The sequence below is a fragment of the Blennius ocellaris genome, assembly GCF_963422515.1.
Source record: "Blennius ocellaris genome assembly, chromosome: 2".
NCBI classification, from domain to species: Eukaryota; Metazoa; Chordata; class Actinopteri; order Blenniiformes; family Blenniidae; genus Blennius; species Blennius ocellaris.
Genome location: NC_137651.1, coordinates 11,051,728 through 11,070,169, shown reverse-complemented (window position 1 = coordinate 11,070,169; position 18,442 = coordinate 11,051,728). Strand labels below are relative to the sequence as shown.

Genomic DNA, 18,442 nt, shown 5'->3' with positions numbered 1-18,442 from the left:
GCTGAAATGAAATCATTTCCAGGTGCATTAAACAAGTTCCCACTAAACACATCATGTAAATTGCATTGCTCTGCACGTGTATGATACAGATGAATTCTTCATTGTATTCATTATTACGCCTTTGATTTGAGAACGTGGGCCCACTGTACCTTTATTAAATGAAAACCAAACATAGATGTTTAGGGTTTTAATGCAGCGGTCCCCAACCTATTTTGCTTCACGGACCGGTTTAATGTCAGACAATATTATCACGGACCGGCCTTAAAGTGTGGTGGATAAATACAACAAAATTAAATGATATGACCAACACAGAAACTGTGGTATTTTGTAAATATAATAATAAACGTGAATCCACTGTCTACTTGTACATCTTTCTACTTACTTTTATGTTGTTCTTCTGTCTCCTCACTGGGCCTTTTCCCCTTTGCAAAGAAATTTTCTAGAGACGTCTTTTTACTCATTTTGCTAGCTTGTGGGTTTAATATCAACATATATGTGTGAAACATCAAACCACTTGTTGCAGGTGTACACTTTTCTTTATAATATTCTCAACTGAAGACTCAAAGAAGCGACATTCCACTTTACTTTTTGATAAAGTTGCTTATTGAATGAATTCAGAGGCCTGACATTTTGTTTTACCACTGTTGGATAGAAAGAACAGGGACAGAACATTTTACAAACTCAATATGTTGCCATTAAAGTACACATTGAGGATGTGTGTGGTTGTCTTTCGCCGCCTTATATACTGTTACATGTAAACATGTGTTGCTTAAACAACCAAAAACAACAGAAATCTAGAATTTAATTGATGTCGTTGCCACAATATGATTTGTGTTTTTCTTCAATTTGGTCAACGAAATACAAAATCAAAAGCACACATTGTTGTTCAAACTGGAAATAGTAAAACACAACAAAAACAAACAAACAACATGTCTCTTTCTACTGAGATGCTCCTAATTCTGGATATGTTGCAAATCTACTATAAATTCAAATTTATTTTGTTGAATAATACTTTCATCACGTGTTCCACCAACCTGTTTTCTTTGTATTTTTAGAAAAACAAACCTTGCTGGGAAAGACCTTCCCCTGACCATGAGATTGTCCCTGCTGTTGCACCAAACCTGTACGTGCCGAGCGCTTTCAAAGTCGTTAAGAATCCAAGACCACTTTTGAATGTAGCTATGGATGAAATATAATTGTATAAAAGAAAGCAACTGCAGAGAAAAATCAAACGCAGAAACAAATAGAAGCCAGGAACCTTAACACTGACCCTGTGAATGCTATAAAAACTTTGGATGTGATAAGATGAATGACAATCAGAGCTAACAAAATAAGTGTATGCTGCTTTAATCTTGAATGAAAACCACATGTTCAGGAGTGAACTAATTCTTTGTTTTAAAGCAGCAATGCCTCCATGTAGACATTATTTAATACCATTTACGTACGAGTCATGATCTGAAGATGCATTATCAGCAAGTTCTCTTTAAAAAGTACTTATCCTGAACGGACACTGTTTCATTATAACATATTGTATTGTGTGATTAATATTACAGACGCATTTACAAGAAGGAGCTGACACTGTTAAGAGCTAATTAAACTACTTTATATAGTGTTGGGCAGCGTGATCTCAACACTTCATCACATTTTAGTACATGTGCCTCAGTGTGTGTGTGTGTGTGTGTGTGTGTAAAGCAGCTTAGCAGAAGAAAATACAAGAATATTGCATGTTCCCACATTTCCTGTGTTTTTGAAGTATTAATGGACAGCTGTCAGAGAGACGAGAGAGGAGTGAGGGAGCTGAGAGCTGCTGGTCATGGAACAGCACGCCTGTGTATATGATATTAACATTGGTTGTCCTTGAGGGGCTTCCTGATTGAATCACGCAGGCTCGATGACGTCATGCAAGGTTTAAGTCATATTTCGGATTAGGGAGGGCGAGGGAGAGAGAAGGGGGGGAGACTGAAAGATGGAAGGAGAGGGGGGATGAGTCACTGCCTCGCTGATGACTGTCTCCACTGAGTGGTCAGATAATTCAGGTACAAAAAGAGACACAGGCACAAGCACGACCGCCTAATGGCACTCAAATAAAATGACTTATTGGGAACTCGCAAAATACACCTTTTAAGAAGATTAAATAGTATTGATGCTCTCTCTGTCCTCTCCATGAGGCTGGTGCTAAACAATGATGAATCCTGTTCTGTATTATATTTTACAGCCAAGCATTTAAATAACTAATATTCCTGCTGCTGTCACAGGTGGCCCCTGGTCTGTTTTTGAATCATCCAGGAGAGGCTATTGAATGAGCACCGGATGCATCGAAGACCTCAATATTCATGATTCATCCTATAAATATCCTAAACTTGTGCCCGGAATCCAGCAAAATCCAGGGAAAATTCAGACAATTGTTTCCTCTTGAATCCACTCAGTCAGTGAGGCATTTCCAGTTGGAGCACTCAGGGTCTCAGAGTGCACGTCATTCAAGTATGTATGTCACAATACCTTAGTGTGGTGTATAGAAACACATGGGCTTAAATCTGATGTACTTTTCCTCATTTTCCACCAGAGGTCCTGGTTAACTCTGTCGCCTCACTGCTGGCACGCTCAGGACATGTCTGTGTGGAGTTTGCATGTTCTTGGCTATTAATCTTTTTTTAATAGGACTTCGTCTTTCATGTGTGTGGGTGTGCGTGTGTGTGTGTGTGTGCGTGTGCGTGTGCGTGTGCGTGTGCGTGTGTGTCCATATGAAAGTGAAATGCCCTGTTTTTTAGCCTGGGTCACTGAACCTCCTTCTCAAGCAATATTTAACTCACTTAAAATTACAAAAAGAAAGACAAGATGATGAATAAGGCACAGGACAACTACAGACATAATCATTAAAAAAAAAAACACAAACAAAAAACCTTTGACCTTTTATGACCTTTTAAAATCAGGACTTAAAACATGGTTATTTGCACAAGCTTTCGAATAAACAGTAGGCTGTACTTTAATTAATCGTGGTTTAATTTCTGAAATGATGCAGTGAAGCTCTTCCTCCGCTCATGAAGAAATCTATTATTTCTATGTTGGATGGGTAGAACACACAGCATAACAGGTGGGGTTCTCTGACGAGAGGACATGATGTTTGTAGGTGATTTGGGATGCCAACCGTGATTATGATAATTTCTTGTTTTAATGTATTTGTTTTATTTGTAGAACACTGTGAATTGCCTTGTGTCTGAATGGTGAAAAATAAGTTGGTCTGGCCTTATGGAGAGCCAAAACGATCTCACTCATAAATAAAATAGCAAAAGAATTGAAAATACACTAAATGAATACAAAAAAAAAAAAAAAGAACTGAATTGATCTTACTTGTAAAGCAGCACTTTGGTAAATTTTGAGAAGTTATACGTTTCAGACCATCTTAGATGAAGATGTGTATCAGAGGGGAACAATCTGGGATATATGGAAGTCGTCGCCTTTCGTCAACTTGCGTGACTGGAAGTGTCTCCACATCAATGCCATTAAGACGAAGGAGATGGTGATAAGATTCCTTCCCACCAGTGAATAAGTACTGGAAGTAGGTAAATGTTCTCTCTTTTGAAAATGCTTTTGAATATTATTCATCCCAATGTGGGATGAATCAAGTCTTTATCTTAACTTGTCTTGTCTTTCTTCTTTGGGTGAATGTGCCTTGACGCCAGAGGAGAATTGTCCGATTTGTTTGAGATGATAAAAATGCAACAGTAGACAAGATGGCAAACTGCATATCCCGTCTAACAGTGGAAGGCGAAGCGCTACACCAGCTTAACTGCACCAGGTGCCACTGACATCACACCAAGCTGAGGCCACAGTCCACAGAGACTCATCAAAACTGGACAAAAGAAGATTGGAAATACAATTCCTTAACTGATGTGCCTTGATTTCTGCTTCAACATTCAGACAGTCGCATTAAACTCTTGAAACCGGGATCCTTCCAGCTTTGTATCAATGACTCAGTTCCAACGTTGCTGGTGTTTAGGTGTGGGGGATATTTCCTTTACAAATTTTAGGTCCTTTAGTATGAATGGCGCATCGCATTAATGCTACAGAATACCTGATTGCTGTTGCAGACTGGGTTTACTGCACTCCAATGCCCTTCGCAGTCATATCTCAACCCAAGAGAGCATCTTAAGGATATTTAACATTAAATGTGTCATACATCACATCATAATGACACAACAGCACCTATGCACATTACATGAGAGTTATAGAGTGGAATTTATATGCAGATGTAAATTAATTTGCTGAAAGATGCTATTAAGTGTTACATATTTGGGGACAAAGCTCAGGGTTGTTTTATCAGCCTTTAAACAGATCAAATCTTTTCCATCTTTTCTTTCGAGTTCCTTAAAAAGGTCCTTAGAGGTAAAATGTGGTGGAGGAAAGTTTTTGTTTTCCTTCTTGAACAAATCAAAAGGAAAGCTTTCTTCAAATGATTTGCAAATATCAATTATTCTGTTATAAGATTTCACCATAACAGATGCTTTACACAAATAACACTGAATATGTAAAGTTTTCATTGAAGAATTTGTTTAATCAGTCTGATTTGCTGTTGTGGGTTCATCAACTTCTCAAACTTAAGCTCAGGAACAGTAAAAGTCTCTCCTTGCTCAATTACTTCTCAAGATGGTCAAACATATATGAGAGTACTGATATGCATGAGAAAAAAAACCAGAAACATCGTAACGATATCGGTCCTTTGCAAAAAACAAAACAGTGATTTCTGAACGTCAATAATAGCTTCGAGTTCCTTTATAAAGTTCACACGCGCTGGTTTGAACACAAAACAAATGCACATGACTCCCTCTGGTGTTCAATAAGTGGAACTTCTTCTCAGTCCAGGATTTTTAAATGCAGCCAAATGTCAGTATCATCGACTGCAGCCGCAGTCACTCCAGGCAGGATACTAGCAAAAATAAACATCTTTACAATCAGGTTCAGTTTGGAAATAAAAGGACATATTTACATCCAGTAAGTACCTTCCAGTTTCTGTGCAAACCTCTTAAAGTGTTCATACATCAAAAGTGAATGATATGACATCCTGACACCTGATAAGTGCCTCTTTCTGCACTCCTATGGGAGTGTGCAGCTCTGACACCTGGAAGTTCAGCACGTCGATGTCCGACGCTCCAAACGTGGCCGCCACCTTCACGTTCTCGTGCATGTGGAACTGAACTTTCTTGTTGCTTATGGAGAGCAGACACCGGAGGAAGCGTTCTCTCAGGGCAGATCGGGCATGTTGCTCCTTCTGCAGCTGCTCGGCGTCTCCTCCTGCTACGGCTGAAGAGGGAATGGAGGTGCGGCAGAGTGCGATGAAGCGAGGCGAGTTGGGATCGAATCCGCGGCTGTTGGGGTCGGGTCCCTTTGGCAGGCGGAGCACGGGCACCGGGGTTGCCATGTTGCGGTCGTTTTTGTCAATGTCTGAGCAGAGAAATGTAAGGGATGAACCAACATTCAAACAATGAATACACTCAATATCATTCATTATAAATCACATCATATTCTGGAGTATATTAACACAGAAAACTAAAGTTTGAATTGACTACACAAATCAGTCAAAGACATTTGGGCCATACTCTTAAGTACTTCAAACAATTGTGACACCACAACCTCTCCTCCTATAGAAGATGCCAAATCCTTCTTGTAACCCCTATAAAAAAAGAGATTGTATCGTTTAATATACTTAAAGGTATAGTAGAGGATTTTCTTCTTCCGGGTGGATCATCAAAATAACTGGTCCTCCCAATTGTCAATCATTCTGGTGATATATGACGTAAGCCCGTCGTACGTGCTCGTCCCTGCGCGCAGCTCACTCCACACGGTTCTCATCAAGCCGGTGGCCGACCCGACGCATTATTCTCGGACATTTTTACACAGTTTCACCCCCTCTGGTGCAAATCTTCTTGTAAAGTGAGCTTATGTGAGCGATGCCGACTTGTGACTTGTAAACAGAGCGTGCACGAGGAGAACTGGGCTCGTGCATGTCTCTCGCACGCGTTTTAGTAGGCGTTCCGTCTCGGGAGCAGGTACAGCGTTGCGCATGCGCATTTTTTTCAAACGGTGGAGAGGGTGGTTCTTTCCTAAAATTCCTGAAAATCCTCCTGTATACCTTTAATATAAATACTAGTGATACTCTCACAAGCATAATCTCTTTTCTATGATTGACTGGTGATCTGCCCAGTGTGTGCCCAGACCATGAACTGAACAAAGCTCTATACAAGATTAAAACAACTATGCAGGGACTTCCATCCAGCCATTTTCTTAGAATGGATACACGAGTTCATAAAGCACGCGTTTTTCCTTTTTCTTTTAAAGCACTTTAATGAGAGTGAAATGAACTACCTGTCGGCATTTACAATCAACTGGAATAGCTAGAAAGTAACGGAATATCAGATTAAAAACGTGCTTCATGGTTATCCAGCTAAGTTTTGTGGCAGAAGCCAATCCCAGCTAAATGCAGCATGCGCCATCGCCATCTCCTTAAATATGAGCCGACTCCTCCCGTTTCAACTGAATGTTTTAATCAAAGCTGACTTAAACGAGAAATATCCACACAAAGTACTTCAGCTTGAGGCTTCCCTACTGTAAAACGAGCTATTTTTTTAATCGCTCATGACGAACATTATATTATGTTCACAATAACTTTGTTGTGTCGTGCTGATGCAGCACCGAAACCACTGAATATATCCAGGACTTCACACAACTGCAGGAATACCGCAGAGTTTGGCAAAAAAGAGTTGAAGTTAATTCTCACTCACTGACTGAGTCTCTCCTCCTGTTTACACACGCAGCCGCTGCAGCTTCCACTTCCGCCTTTGCTTCTTCTTCGCAGCAAAATGCTACCACAGCAAACACTGCCCTCTGCAGACCACCAGGGGAAACGCAGCTTCGCTTCACTTATAAGCGTTTCGACAAAACGCTTATAAGTTTTCACGTCTTTCACTTTTCATCAATTAGCCTTCATTTTGCTCCAACAAGCTGCTTCAGTTCAACGTTCTCTTCATATGTTTACCACAGTAGGTAATGTGGAGTTACAGAACTGAAACTGGAGTAGTAAACAATATACTCACGCATTTGTTATTGAAGTAAGCTGCATCACAGTGAAAAGGTCTTGGGTTCAAATACCTGCCAGGCATGTCTGGCACAGGCATAACAGAGATACAGCCATTTGGAAGAGATACTTTTCTTTCTTTCTTTCTTTCTGGCTTTCTTTCTTTCTTTCTTTCTTTCTTTCTTTCTTTCTTTCTTTCTTTCTTTCTTTCTTTCTTTCTTTCTTTCTTTCTTTCTTTCTTTCTTTCTTTCTTTCAATTCCACTCCCAAGTGAGACCTTATCACATGTGAGGGTAGGTGACTGGAAAGCATTGAAAATACTTGCATATGTGACCGTATCACTAATTATACCTACTTTATTGTTGGTGTCAAACAAGCTATTTTGTATTTAGAAATTGTCAAATGTGTGCCTGGTCAACTAGCCCTTGTACAGCAGCCAGAGTGTTTTCTGCTTACAGATCATGTCCATCGAACTTGATCAGGTTTGATGGGCAAATGCCTGAATGAACTGCTGCATTCTGCTAAGAGCAGTACTTTGATAAACTCATGGATTGTGAACATGGTGGAAACTGGGAAATATTCAAAAGCACGAATCAGCTTAATGGCTTTACATCATTGGTAGATGAGCCCTTTGAAAATGGAGGACTTAGTACATTTGAACCACAGATGATATGTTGAATTCTGTTCATTTTGTCATTCTAAATACATATGTATAGGCTCTTTTTTTTAAAAAAAAACAGGTAAATGCAGGAAAACGTTTTTGACCTGGTGGACATGCGTCTGCAGCCTTCCTAAGTGTTGCAGTACATTTTCTACTGAGAATCATTTGTGACTTCAAATGAGTTGATTTTGGTCGGTGACCACTGAAAAAGAAGACAACCACGTCATATATAAAACAACTGCGTATTGGATATCAGCTCAAATGATTAATATTACAAGATGTGGACTGTTACAATCGTGCCTTATGGTGAAAGGTGTACTTCATTGTTTGGTGCTTCGGTTTTTCCCCCGTTAACGGTTCAGTTAACTTTTTTTTTCACCCCACGTGTGCCTTCTTGTCAACATGCGTGGTTGCTCAGTGACTTGAAAACCTGTTTAAACAGGGAGGAGACTGCAGCTGACTGTCTTCCCTCATTCTGGCAGGAGCAGCAGAGCACTGGCAGCAAGCATGTATGACCTCACGTATCGGCATCTCCCCCTTGGTTTGTGGTGGATCCTGTCGTTCAGGTTTCGTCGCTTCATCTTCCTATGTTTAGTTTAGTTTGGAGAAATGTATACACATGCTTTCCCTTTGAAATTGTCATCCAAAGTACAATACTTTCACCCAGTGGTGTTATGAAAAGATCTAATGACGAGTCTGTGTCTTCAAACATGGCTGACTGTAGACCTGGAACTATCTGGATGATCTCAGTAGCAGTAAATCTACCCTGATGCTGAAGTGGGGAAAGGCACCATGTTATCTTTACATTCTTGGAAAGGATGGTGTTTGTTGGTCTTTGAGCTCCTTTCGAGTGTCTGACACCAGTCTTGTCCCAAGGCTAAAAGCATGAACAAGAATACTTTATGAAGAACAAAATGCACAAGGCTGAAGCAGAAATGTAGTGTAAATGTATACCTTCACTACAGATGCATTTCGTGGATTTTAATGCATCTTTTATGGTAGTAAACCATTCTCAAATATCTCTCAGGGGAACCAAATAAAGTTGGTATTGTGAGAGCCCCGTTCCATGTGGTGCTATGTATAATTTTGCTTCATTAAAAAAAAACAAAAAAACAATCAAAGCTTCATTATTCATAATTATTTAAATTTCCTTCTCAAAAGAGTTGGTTGTTATGTCCAGATCCCGGAATATTCAGAAATACAAAAAAAAAAATAATAATTTGAAAAGGTGTGATCTTCATGTTGTAGTAATGCAGTATTAGTAGTAAAGGTATGATGTAAAACTACCAGTATAATATATAAAGACAAATGAAGTAGAAATGAATTTGTCATATGGGATCACAGTTTGTGGTCCAAACAAACCTGTTTTAATAGATGGTATTAATTTGTAAGGTTTGATTTATTAAATAAAAGTACATATATCATGCATTGTATTAACAGTATTGTTTGAATTAATATGGCCTTCTATGGCCATAAAAGTATGAAAGTATGCTTTCACCCCTAAATGACTGAATTTAAAATGAGTCACATTTTAACTGCACTTCAAAGTAAAAATGTGTATATGTGGTGAAAACACACATGTCACAGACAATAACAGCAGTTTTCAAAAAAAAAAAGAGAAGCAGGTTGATACCTTCTGAATCCAGGATTTTATTATCCTGACTATCAGTGAGATTAATGCACTCACCTCCTCACTCTCCAAAGCCTCCTTCACTTTTGGAAAGATGATGTCAACAGCCACCTCCGCTGCCAAGACGTGTATGAACACTTTTCTGGAGGTTGCCAAGTTTACACGAACAACCCCGGCAATATGGAGGGACTTGGAGATCAAACACGCAGACAGACAGACAGACAGACAGGCAGACAGGTAGACAGACAGGCAAGCAGACAGACAGACAGGCAAGCAGACAGACAGACAGGCAGGCAGACAGACAGACAGACAGGCAGGCAGGCAGGCAGGCAGACAGACAAGCAGACAGACAGACAGGCAGAAAGACAGACAGACAGGCAGGCAGACAGACAGACAGGTAGACATGCAGGCAGACAGACAGGCAGCCAGGCAGGTAGACATGCAGGCAGACAGACAGACAGACAGGCAGGCAGACAGACAGACAGGTAGACATGCAGGCAGACAGGCAGGCAGGCAGACAGACAAGCAGGTAGGCAGACAGACAGACAGACAAGCAGGCAGACAGATAGACAGGCAGACAGACAGACAGACAGACAGGCAGACAGGCAGGCAGGCAGACAGATAGATAGACAGACATGCAGACAGACATAAAGACAGACAGACAGACAGGCAGGCAGGCAGACAGACATACAGGTAGACATGCAGGCAGACAGACAGGCAGGCAGGCAGACAGACAAGCAGGTAGGCAGACAGACAGACAGATAGACAGACAAGCAGGCAGACAGACAAGCAGACAGACAGACAGGCAGAAAGACAGACAGGCAGGCAGACAGACAGACAGGCAGGCAGACAGACAGGCAGGCAGGCAGACAGACAGATAGACAGACATGCAGACAGACATAAAGACAGACAGACAGGCAGGCAGACAGACAGACAGATAGACAGACAAGCAGGCAGACAGACAAGCAGACAGACAGACAGGCAGAAAGACAGACAGGTAGGCAGACAGACAGACAGACAAGCAGGCAGACAGATAGACAGGCAGACAGACAGACAGACAGACAGGCAGGCAGGCAGGCAGGCAGGCAGACAGACAGACAGACAGGCAGACAGGCAGACAGGCAGACAAGCAGGTAGGCAGACAGACAGACAGACAGACAGATAGACAGACAAGCAGGCAGACAGACAGACAGGCAGGCAGGCAGACAGGCATGCAGACAGACAGACAGATAGACAGGCAGGCAGACAGACTGACAGACAGACAGGCAGGCAGACAGACAGACAGGTAGACATGCAGGCAGACAGACAGACAGACTTTATTTCTCCCTGAGGGAAGATCAAATCCTCCAGTAGTTCATAATCAAATCCATAACACAACAATTACAGATAATAGATAATAATCTGGTCTGTTCTGATGGGGGTGAGGTTGTAGAATGACATGCACATTTAGATATTTTTTGAACTACATTCAGCTACAAACATCAATTGCATGATCAAGTAGTAACCCTTTCCTTGTGCAATGGTGTGGTAAAAGCAATTTGTGTTGGGGTCCTGAATAGTTGCGAACACAGAGGGCGAGGGGAAGGAGGGGAAGGAGGGGAAGGAGGGGAAGGAGGGGAAGGAGGGGAAGGAGGGGAAGGAGGGGAAGGAGGGGAAGGGGCCAGATGCTCTGCTCCCAAGGGTCACAGGGGTCGGGGGCTTGGCCTCTGGAAAATGACAGTTTGTGTTGTCTGTGATGCACACAGTGCCAGCACCAACCTGTAAAATTGGATGGAAAGGAAAATAACTCCACTGAAGTCTTTTATTTATTCACAGTCATCGCAACAACGCAGCAGAACACCTTTGCTCCAACACAGTCATGAAAAATATATAGGCACACCATTTTAGTTAGAAATCACCGAGGAGTTATTACAGTATGTGATTTAATTTAATATTAAATGATTGATGTCCCTGAGAAATTTCAGTTCTGGTCTGTCTATTGCCATCATACTGAGCAGATATTCAATCAAATAACAAACAATTATGGATTGAACAGTGTTTGATTCCCATTACTGGTAATGAAAAGAACTCATTCTCGACCGCACCCTATCATTTGTACCTCTATTTATAACACCATCCAGACTGCATTCTTCCACCTCCGCAACATCTCCAGACTCTTTCGGCATTTTTCAGTTGCAGTCAGGTTTTTGGGAACCTTTAAAATATGGACACAGGATGTTTATAACTTTGCTTAATTTATTGTAACGGTGTGTTGACAGGCCTCAGTAAAAAAAAAAATCTGTCAGACACCTGCAGCTCATCCAGAACGCTGCAGGCAGAGTCCTCACCAACACAAAGAGAGTGGACACCTGTGCTCTAATCCCTGCACTGGCTGCCGGTGTGTCAAAGGATTAACTTCAAAATCTTACCTCTGGTTCCTTTGAGTAATCTCGGGCCTAAATACATCTGAGATTTACTTGTAGAATGTAAAACCTCCAGACCTCTGAGGTCCTCAGGAAGAGGTTCACTCGGTGTTCAGACAGTCAGAAACAAACCAGGTGAGGAAACTTTTAGTTTCGACGCTCCTCACCTGTGGAATGAACTTCCTGAACACCTGAAGACTGCTGACACACTCACTTCTCATCTATAAATATTTGCCTGGCCTTGCCTTGCCCTATGGCTGTTTATCATATGTGTGGGTTTGTCTGCAACTGCTTCTCTGCTCTTCTCAGGTCTTCAGAGCTTTTGCGGATTTATCTGGCAAAGGTCGACTTCTTTGATTCAGATGTCTCAGCCTTTGCACCACGGAATCTTTTCGTAATTAACAAATATGTCTGTCCACCGAGACTAGTTTGACCAAATACAGACATCATACAAATCAGAATACACCATTAATCATTATCTTAAATTGATTTCAAACATGGTTCCACCTGAAAAACTCTTAAAACTCTGATTGCTGAAACACCTAATGACACATACTGCTTTGACCAAGTGAAGGCTCCGAATATAAATGGGATTCTACTATCATTGCAAATTAAATAAATTCAATAAATCTGCTTTTGCTCCTCTCTGTCTCTATAACAGAGGTGACAACGAGGATTATAAAGGATTCAATTATGAGATAAAAGATTCTATTCTACAGTCGTGTAGCAGAAACTTACTAGTATACGTGCATTTGGTATTCTTCACGAGTCTGCCAGCTGACTTTTGTGACTATACAAACATAAATATCAACATTTGCACGTCAGGCGTGTCAAACTCGAAACTTGTGAGAAGAATTGAATTATCTCTCTCACGGCAACTTCACAGAGTGAGGTTTTTATCCGTTCCAAAACATTCCCTTTCATGTTTACACAACACAATCCTAGACTATGTGTTCTTTTTTTTTTTTTTTTTTGTTATAATTATTATTAATATCTCCTTTTGTTTCAGGGTTTCTGATCCCCCCGCCCCGCCCCGGTAATACGTGCATTCTCATCTATTCTTGTTTCTTTTCTTCCTACCAAGCGGCACGAGAAAATCACACACACACACACACACACACACGCACGCACACACACGCACGCACGCACGCACGCACGCACGCACGCACACACACACACACGCACACACACACGCCCACTGTGTTGCTGCTGCTGTTGCTGCTGCTATATAGACACTCCCAGGACGGTGGTGTGACACACGTGCGCCCGTCAGCAGCAGCAGCAGCCTCAGAAGACTAGCGGGTGGTTCGCGGTGAAGATGTGGTCGCTGTGGACATTTGGTAGGATCTTTGTGAAAGTGGACTTTATTGCATCTGAGTAAACCTTTAACTGCATTACTATTGTTATTATTATTATTATTTTAACGGATCTGCTTGCACTCTTTCAGCTTGGCCGTTCGTTATTTATGGTGAGTACCACTGGATTCTATTCTGCTACTCTGGATGAATGAGCACGTGTGCGCGAACTTTATCTGGTCTGTCATTGAAAAAAAAAAAAGAAGAAGAATCTCTCTCTTTGAGAGAGAGAGAGCGAGAGAGAGAGAGAGAGAGAGAGAGATAGAGAGATGTAATACTATGTGCAGGTGAGGATTGCTGCCGACGTTTGGTGATTTTACATCTGTGTTACTGGCACCACAAGGTTGCCAACTGTCCCTTAAGAAAACGGAATCGTCCTGTGTTTACAAACAGGAGTACAGGTCCCGTAATGAGCTGAAAATGCACTTTTCCCCGTAATTCCGTATCTTTATGGAAAGAGTTACCATGAAGTCATTCCTCTGCAGCTTCTCGCTTCCCTCTTTCCGTGGATTCAGTGCTGCATGGTGAGTGACTGGGATTGTACACCTTCGACCTTTGTCATCTGTTGATTACAAACACATATTAGAACCAGATGAAACACACAACCCTCTCCTTGTTGCAAACTTACAATTATTAAACTAAAGTAAACTAAACTAGACCAACTAACCACATAACAAAAAACACAACACAATCACTGACGACACTACCAGCTCAAACTCTCATGATGCATCGTTGCACAACATTTCAGTCCTTGGAATCAGCTTCATGACTGCTATATCATTGATGGTTATTAACAAAATAAATACAGTTTACTGATAATATATACAAAAAAATGACATAACCATCAATCTTTCAGGATACACACAAATAAGCAATCTTTTATACAACATTTTACATAGTTCATATACTTAATGTAGGAATGGATAAATAAATAATACATAGTAAACTATAGGAGTAGTTAAAATACTATCCAAAATTATGACTATATACGATATGATTATTTTCTTTCTATTTGACACTAAATGATCTCAGTGTGACTCATGACTCAACTTCTCATTTTCATTGGCAAAATAAACATCTCCATGGATGAATGGGTGACTCAAACAGCCTTCTGGAAAACCTCACTACAGCACCTCACCATAGAACCTCACTCCAGCACCTCACATAGAACCTCACTACAGCACCTCACCATATAACCTCACTACAGAACCTCACTACAGCACCTCACATAGAACCTCACTACAGCACCTCACATAGAACCTCACTACAGAACCTCACTACAGCACCTCACCATAGAACCTCACCATAGAACCTCACCATACAACCTCACTACAGAACCTCACTACAGCACCTCACATAGAACCTCACTACAGAACCTCACTACAGAACCTCACTACAGCACCTCACCATAGAACCTCACCATAGAACCTCACTACAACACCTCACCATAGCAGCCTCAGGAGAAGGAAACATGGAAGTCCAAGAGAACAACAGAGAGACAGATGCAAGGTCTTCAGGCTGCTGACCTGAAGACCTTGCATCTACTTAAATTTAGGTTCAAGTCAAATAGTTAAAAATTTGTTTTCCCACACAACAAAAAGGGCTCAGTTAAATTCACCACGCCGGGAAGGGGTGAAGGTAATGGGGTGGGCCAGCCCTGCCAGTTGAGTTGTACTTATTTATTCTTCAGGGCGTTGGAAGGCAATTGAGACAATTGAAAAATGCGTGTATGTGTTTAGTTGAGCAAACATTTTATTGCATATTTACATTGTTACTCCTGTCACATGTGGCACAACCTTGTTGTTTCATCAGTCGCCATGACAATGGTTTTTGCATTGCTTTGCTCACTCTACTTCCCCACCGTGTGAGATAGGTGCTGGTCATGTTGACTAATGCCTGCAGCATTAAGTTGGTGATTTCCACTCTGACAACTAAAATTCAACGTAACAGCTTTTCATTGTGTCGCTCTGAACACTGAAATATGAGATATAGAGTCAGAACAGGTGTGGCATGAAGAAAAAAGGTTTATCAGATATAAAACAGTTCGAGACTCATCTTTTCTTGTCACGGATGTGAAAGGTGATAAATAGACAGAACGATACTTTGAATAGCTCATCAAGGAGCGGAACATGTCTGATGGCAGCCCCTCATCCTTCCATGGAAACTTCTCTTCTGATGACTTTATTAAATTGGAGTCTTTTGAGTGATTCATGCTGGGACTGCTTCAGTTTGTGATTATCTCAAACTGAGGGCAAAATCTTCTTGAGGGGAGTGTGCAGTAATATTTGCACTGCTCATGATCGTCACAGCTCACTCGTACCCTCTAACAAGTAACCCTGCGACGCCGAGCCTCATTACAGTGACAGTCTGCTGCCGATTAACAGCAAGTTACTTAGAGATACTAATTAGTTACTGATTACTTCTCCGAGAAAGTACTCAGTTGCTCTTACTGATTGCTTATTTCCAACGGTAATTACTTTACTTTACTCACTTTCAGTTCATTTCCAAAAACATGATGCACAACCTGAATACGCTGTGAAGCTTTTGACCTTACAGCCTCATTTTATTTTTATTCCATCATATAAAACTGAAACACGTAAAACCTTTGTTTCCTATGTCTTTGTTTCAGTGGTTTAACTTTATGCACATTGCATCCGGGAAGGGAACAGTAATGTAATTGCTTTTTTTTTTCTTTCTTTTTTTGCTAAAATAATCTCTTACTTTACTCATTACTTGAAAAAGTAATCAGATTACACTACTGTATTACTTGTAACACTATAATGCCCATCAGTGCTTAACAGTTTAGTTTACACACACACACATGCGTGCATGCACACACACAGATATGTGTACAAATATCAAATATGTTGGTGGCCCTCTGGTGACATTGGTGAAAAAAATATTATTGCTTTATAACGCGTGGCCACGCGTTATTAAGGCGTGGGAACGAAATAAATAAGTCGTGGCCACGCGCAGGGCCGCCCCTGGCCAAGTGGGGGCCCTAAGCAGGATTTTAGTTTGGGGGCCCCCTTCCAATAACATAATGATAATAATAATAATTATTATTACTATTATTATTGTATTGACGTTTGGAAGCCATCTCTCTCTCTCTACTCTCTACCTGTAAACAACTGCCTGCCGGCCCATCTGACCGCTGATTGGTCAGATGGTGATACTTCGCGCTTTCGTCTCTTTTTTTTTCTGTCTCTCCTGCCTCAGGCTGACTTGGTGGCGGTGCCCTACGCGCCTCTCGGCAAAATGCACGCGCATCCTTTGCGCATTTGCAGATTATGATGATACTTTATTGATCCCGAGGGAAATTCAATTCACTTGCACAAAATGGGGCCCCCCATGGATCGCGGGGCCCTACGCACAGCGCGTGTTCTGCGTGTAGGGAGGGGCGGGCCTGGCCACGTGTTATTAAGGCGTGGGAACGAAATAAATAAGTCGTGGCCGCGCGTTATTAAGGCGTGGGAATGAAATAAATAAGTCGTGGCCACGCGTTATTAAGGCGTGGGAACGAGATAAATAAGTCGTGGCCACGTGTTATTAAACTGCCGTCAAGTGAGCCGGCACTCAATTTTAACTGTGCTTTTATTAACGCCTTTACGGTAAAACACAGGTCAGCGTACGGCCGCAATGCGGACAGGAGTATGCCTAGTATTGCACTGAAGTGAAATTGGGTGTAAACCTATGAAGGATTCCGTTTTATTACATTTTGAAATCAGATCATCTGTCTTTCTGTCAGCATTGCAGCCGTACGCTGACCTGTGTTTTATCGTCAAGTGAGTGCCGGCTCACTTGACGGCAGTTTAATAACGCGTGGCCACGACTTATTTATCTCGTTCCCACGCCTTAATAACGCGTGGCCACGACTTATTTATCTCGTTCCCACGCCTTAATAACGCGTGGCCACGACTTATTTATCTCGTTCCCACGCCTTAATAACGCGTGGCCACGCGTTATTAAGCAATAATATTTTTTTCACCAGTGTCACCAGAGGGGCTCCGTAGATATTCGAGATTTCAAGATGTAGAGATTTCTTGTGTGTGTGTGTGTGTGTGTGTGTGTGTGTGTGTGTGTGTGTGTGTGTGTGTGTGTGTGTGTGTGTGCGTGCATGCGTGCGTGCGTGCGTGCGTGTGTGTGTCAGAGAGAGAGAGAGAGAGAGAGAGAGCAGCCTGGGGCGATGAGTAAAGCTGCCCTGTGGAAGCGGGGCTTAGTAGCGACAGACAGAAAATTAAACAAATCAGCGTCATTTCATGTCTGAGAATTGGGACGCTTTTTAAATCGCCCCTGGCCAGACCTGTTCAGCGACTGGCTTCAAGTCCATTCTGGTTTGTTCTCACAAGTAGGGGGCACCACCAGCCACCGCTGGTTACCAGATATGCAACAACATTCATACTCCATTTCGTTCAAATGTGGATTGAGTGGATTGTGCCGTTTCTTTTTTCTATTCATCAAAGTGGTTTTCTTAAAACTTTTTTTCTGTTTGTATGTTTGAAATAAAGATTCATAGAAGTCAGAAATCATTTATTCCAGTAGTTTCAGCAAATATACACACATTAAACACATCCACTGTTTGAACTGAAGTCAGCAAAAGAGAACGTCTGAGAAACAACATGTTTAACGTTGAAGCAACAGAAAACAAGACTTGAGTGGCAGCTGAGTGAAGGCTGAAAAATCTCACGAGGGAATCGTTTTACAACTCGCCACAATGACATGGACAGGAGAGAAATCAGAATTCACTGTGACCATCTTGCGCATCCACAATTAAGGGGTTTGTACAGTTTTTACGGCACTTCTGCAGGACCTTTTTTGGAAACATCTTTCTGAATGAAGTTTAAATCAGAATAAAAAAAAAAATAGACCAAGATATTGAGATTATATTTGTACTTCATGTATTTGTCTTCAAATTTGTTCTCATATCCTACATTTACAGTTCCTGAAATTGAATGATGATATAAATGTGCAACAAGTCCAACCTTTTTTTTTTTCTGTGATGGAAAAAGGGACTTGATTAAAGGTTGGCAGATCAACCTGATAATGTACCTTGTTTTTGTGTACAGGGATTTTCCAGGGAGCTAGTGCACCGGTTAAAAACAACTACATGTAAGTGTGCCACTATTTAGTTTTTTGAATCACATGACAATTTGGACCAAGTACAGTTGAACAGCTGCCAATGATGCTTCCCTGTGAGTGAGTAATAAATGTGGCTGGCGGCTAAATTATATCAGTATCATGGTATGTGGCTCTGTTTACTTTTTTTTTAAGGTTTTTCCTCAAAGTATCTCATATGCTATGGGTGTGTGTGAAATGCTCTAAGAAG

The 18,442-nt window shown here is 41.4% G+C and overlaps 1 protein-coding gene across 1 annotated transcript; it reads right to left on the bottom strand.

Moving 5' to 3' along the window:
• Positions 1-4,662: 4,662 nt before the first annotated feature.
• Positions 4,663-6,837, bottom strand: gemin7 (gem (nuclear organelle) associated protein 7). Its single transcript, XM_080515092.1, has 2 exons — positions 6,777-6,837; positions 4,663-5,439 (listed from the first exon to the last, which is right to left on the bottom strand). The coding sequence occupies exon 2, from the start codon at positions 5,414-5,416 to the stop codon at positions 5,030-5,032; it is 387 nt and encodes a 128-aa protein (XP_080371218.1). The 5' UTR covers positions 5,417-5,439; positions 6,777-6,837; the 3' UTR covers positions 4,663-5,029.
• Between the last annotated feature and the right edge of the window lie 11,605 nt (positions 6,838-18,442).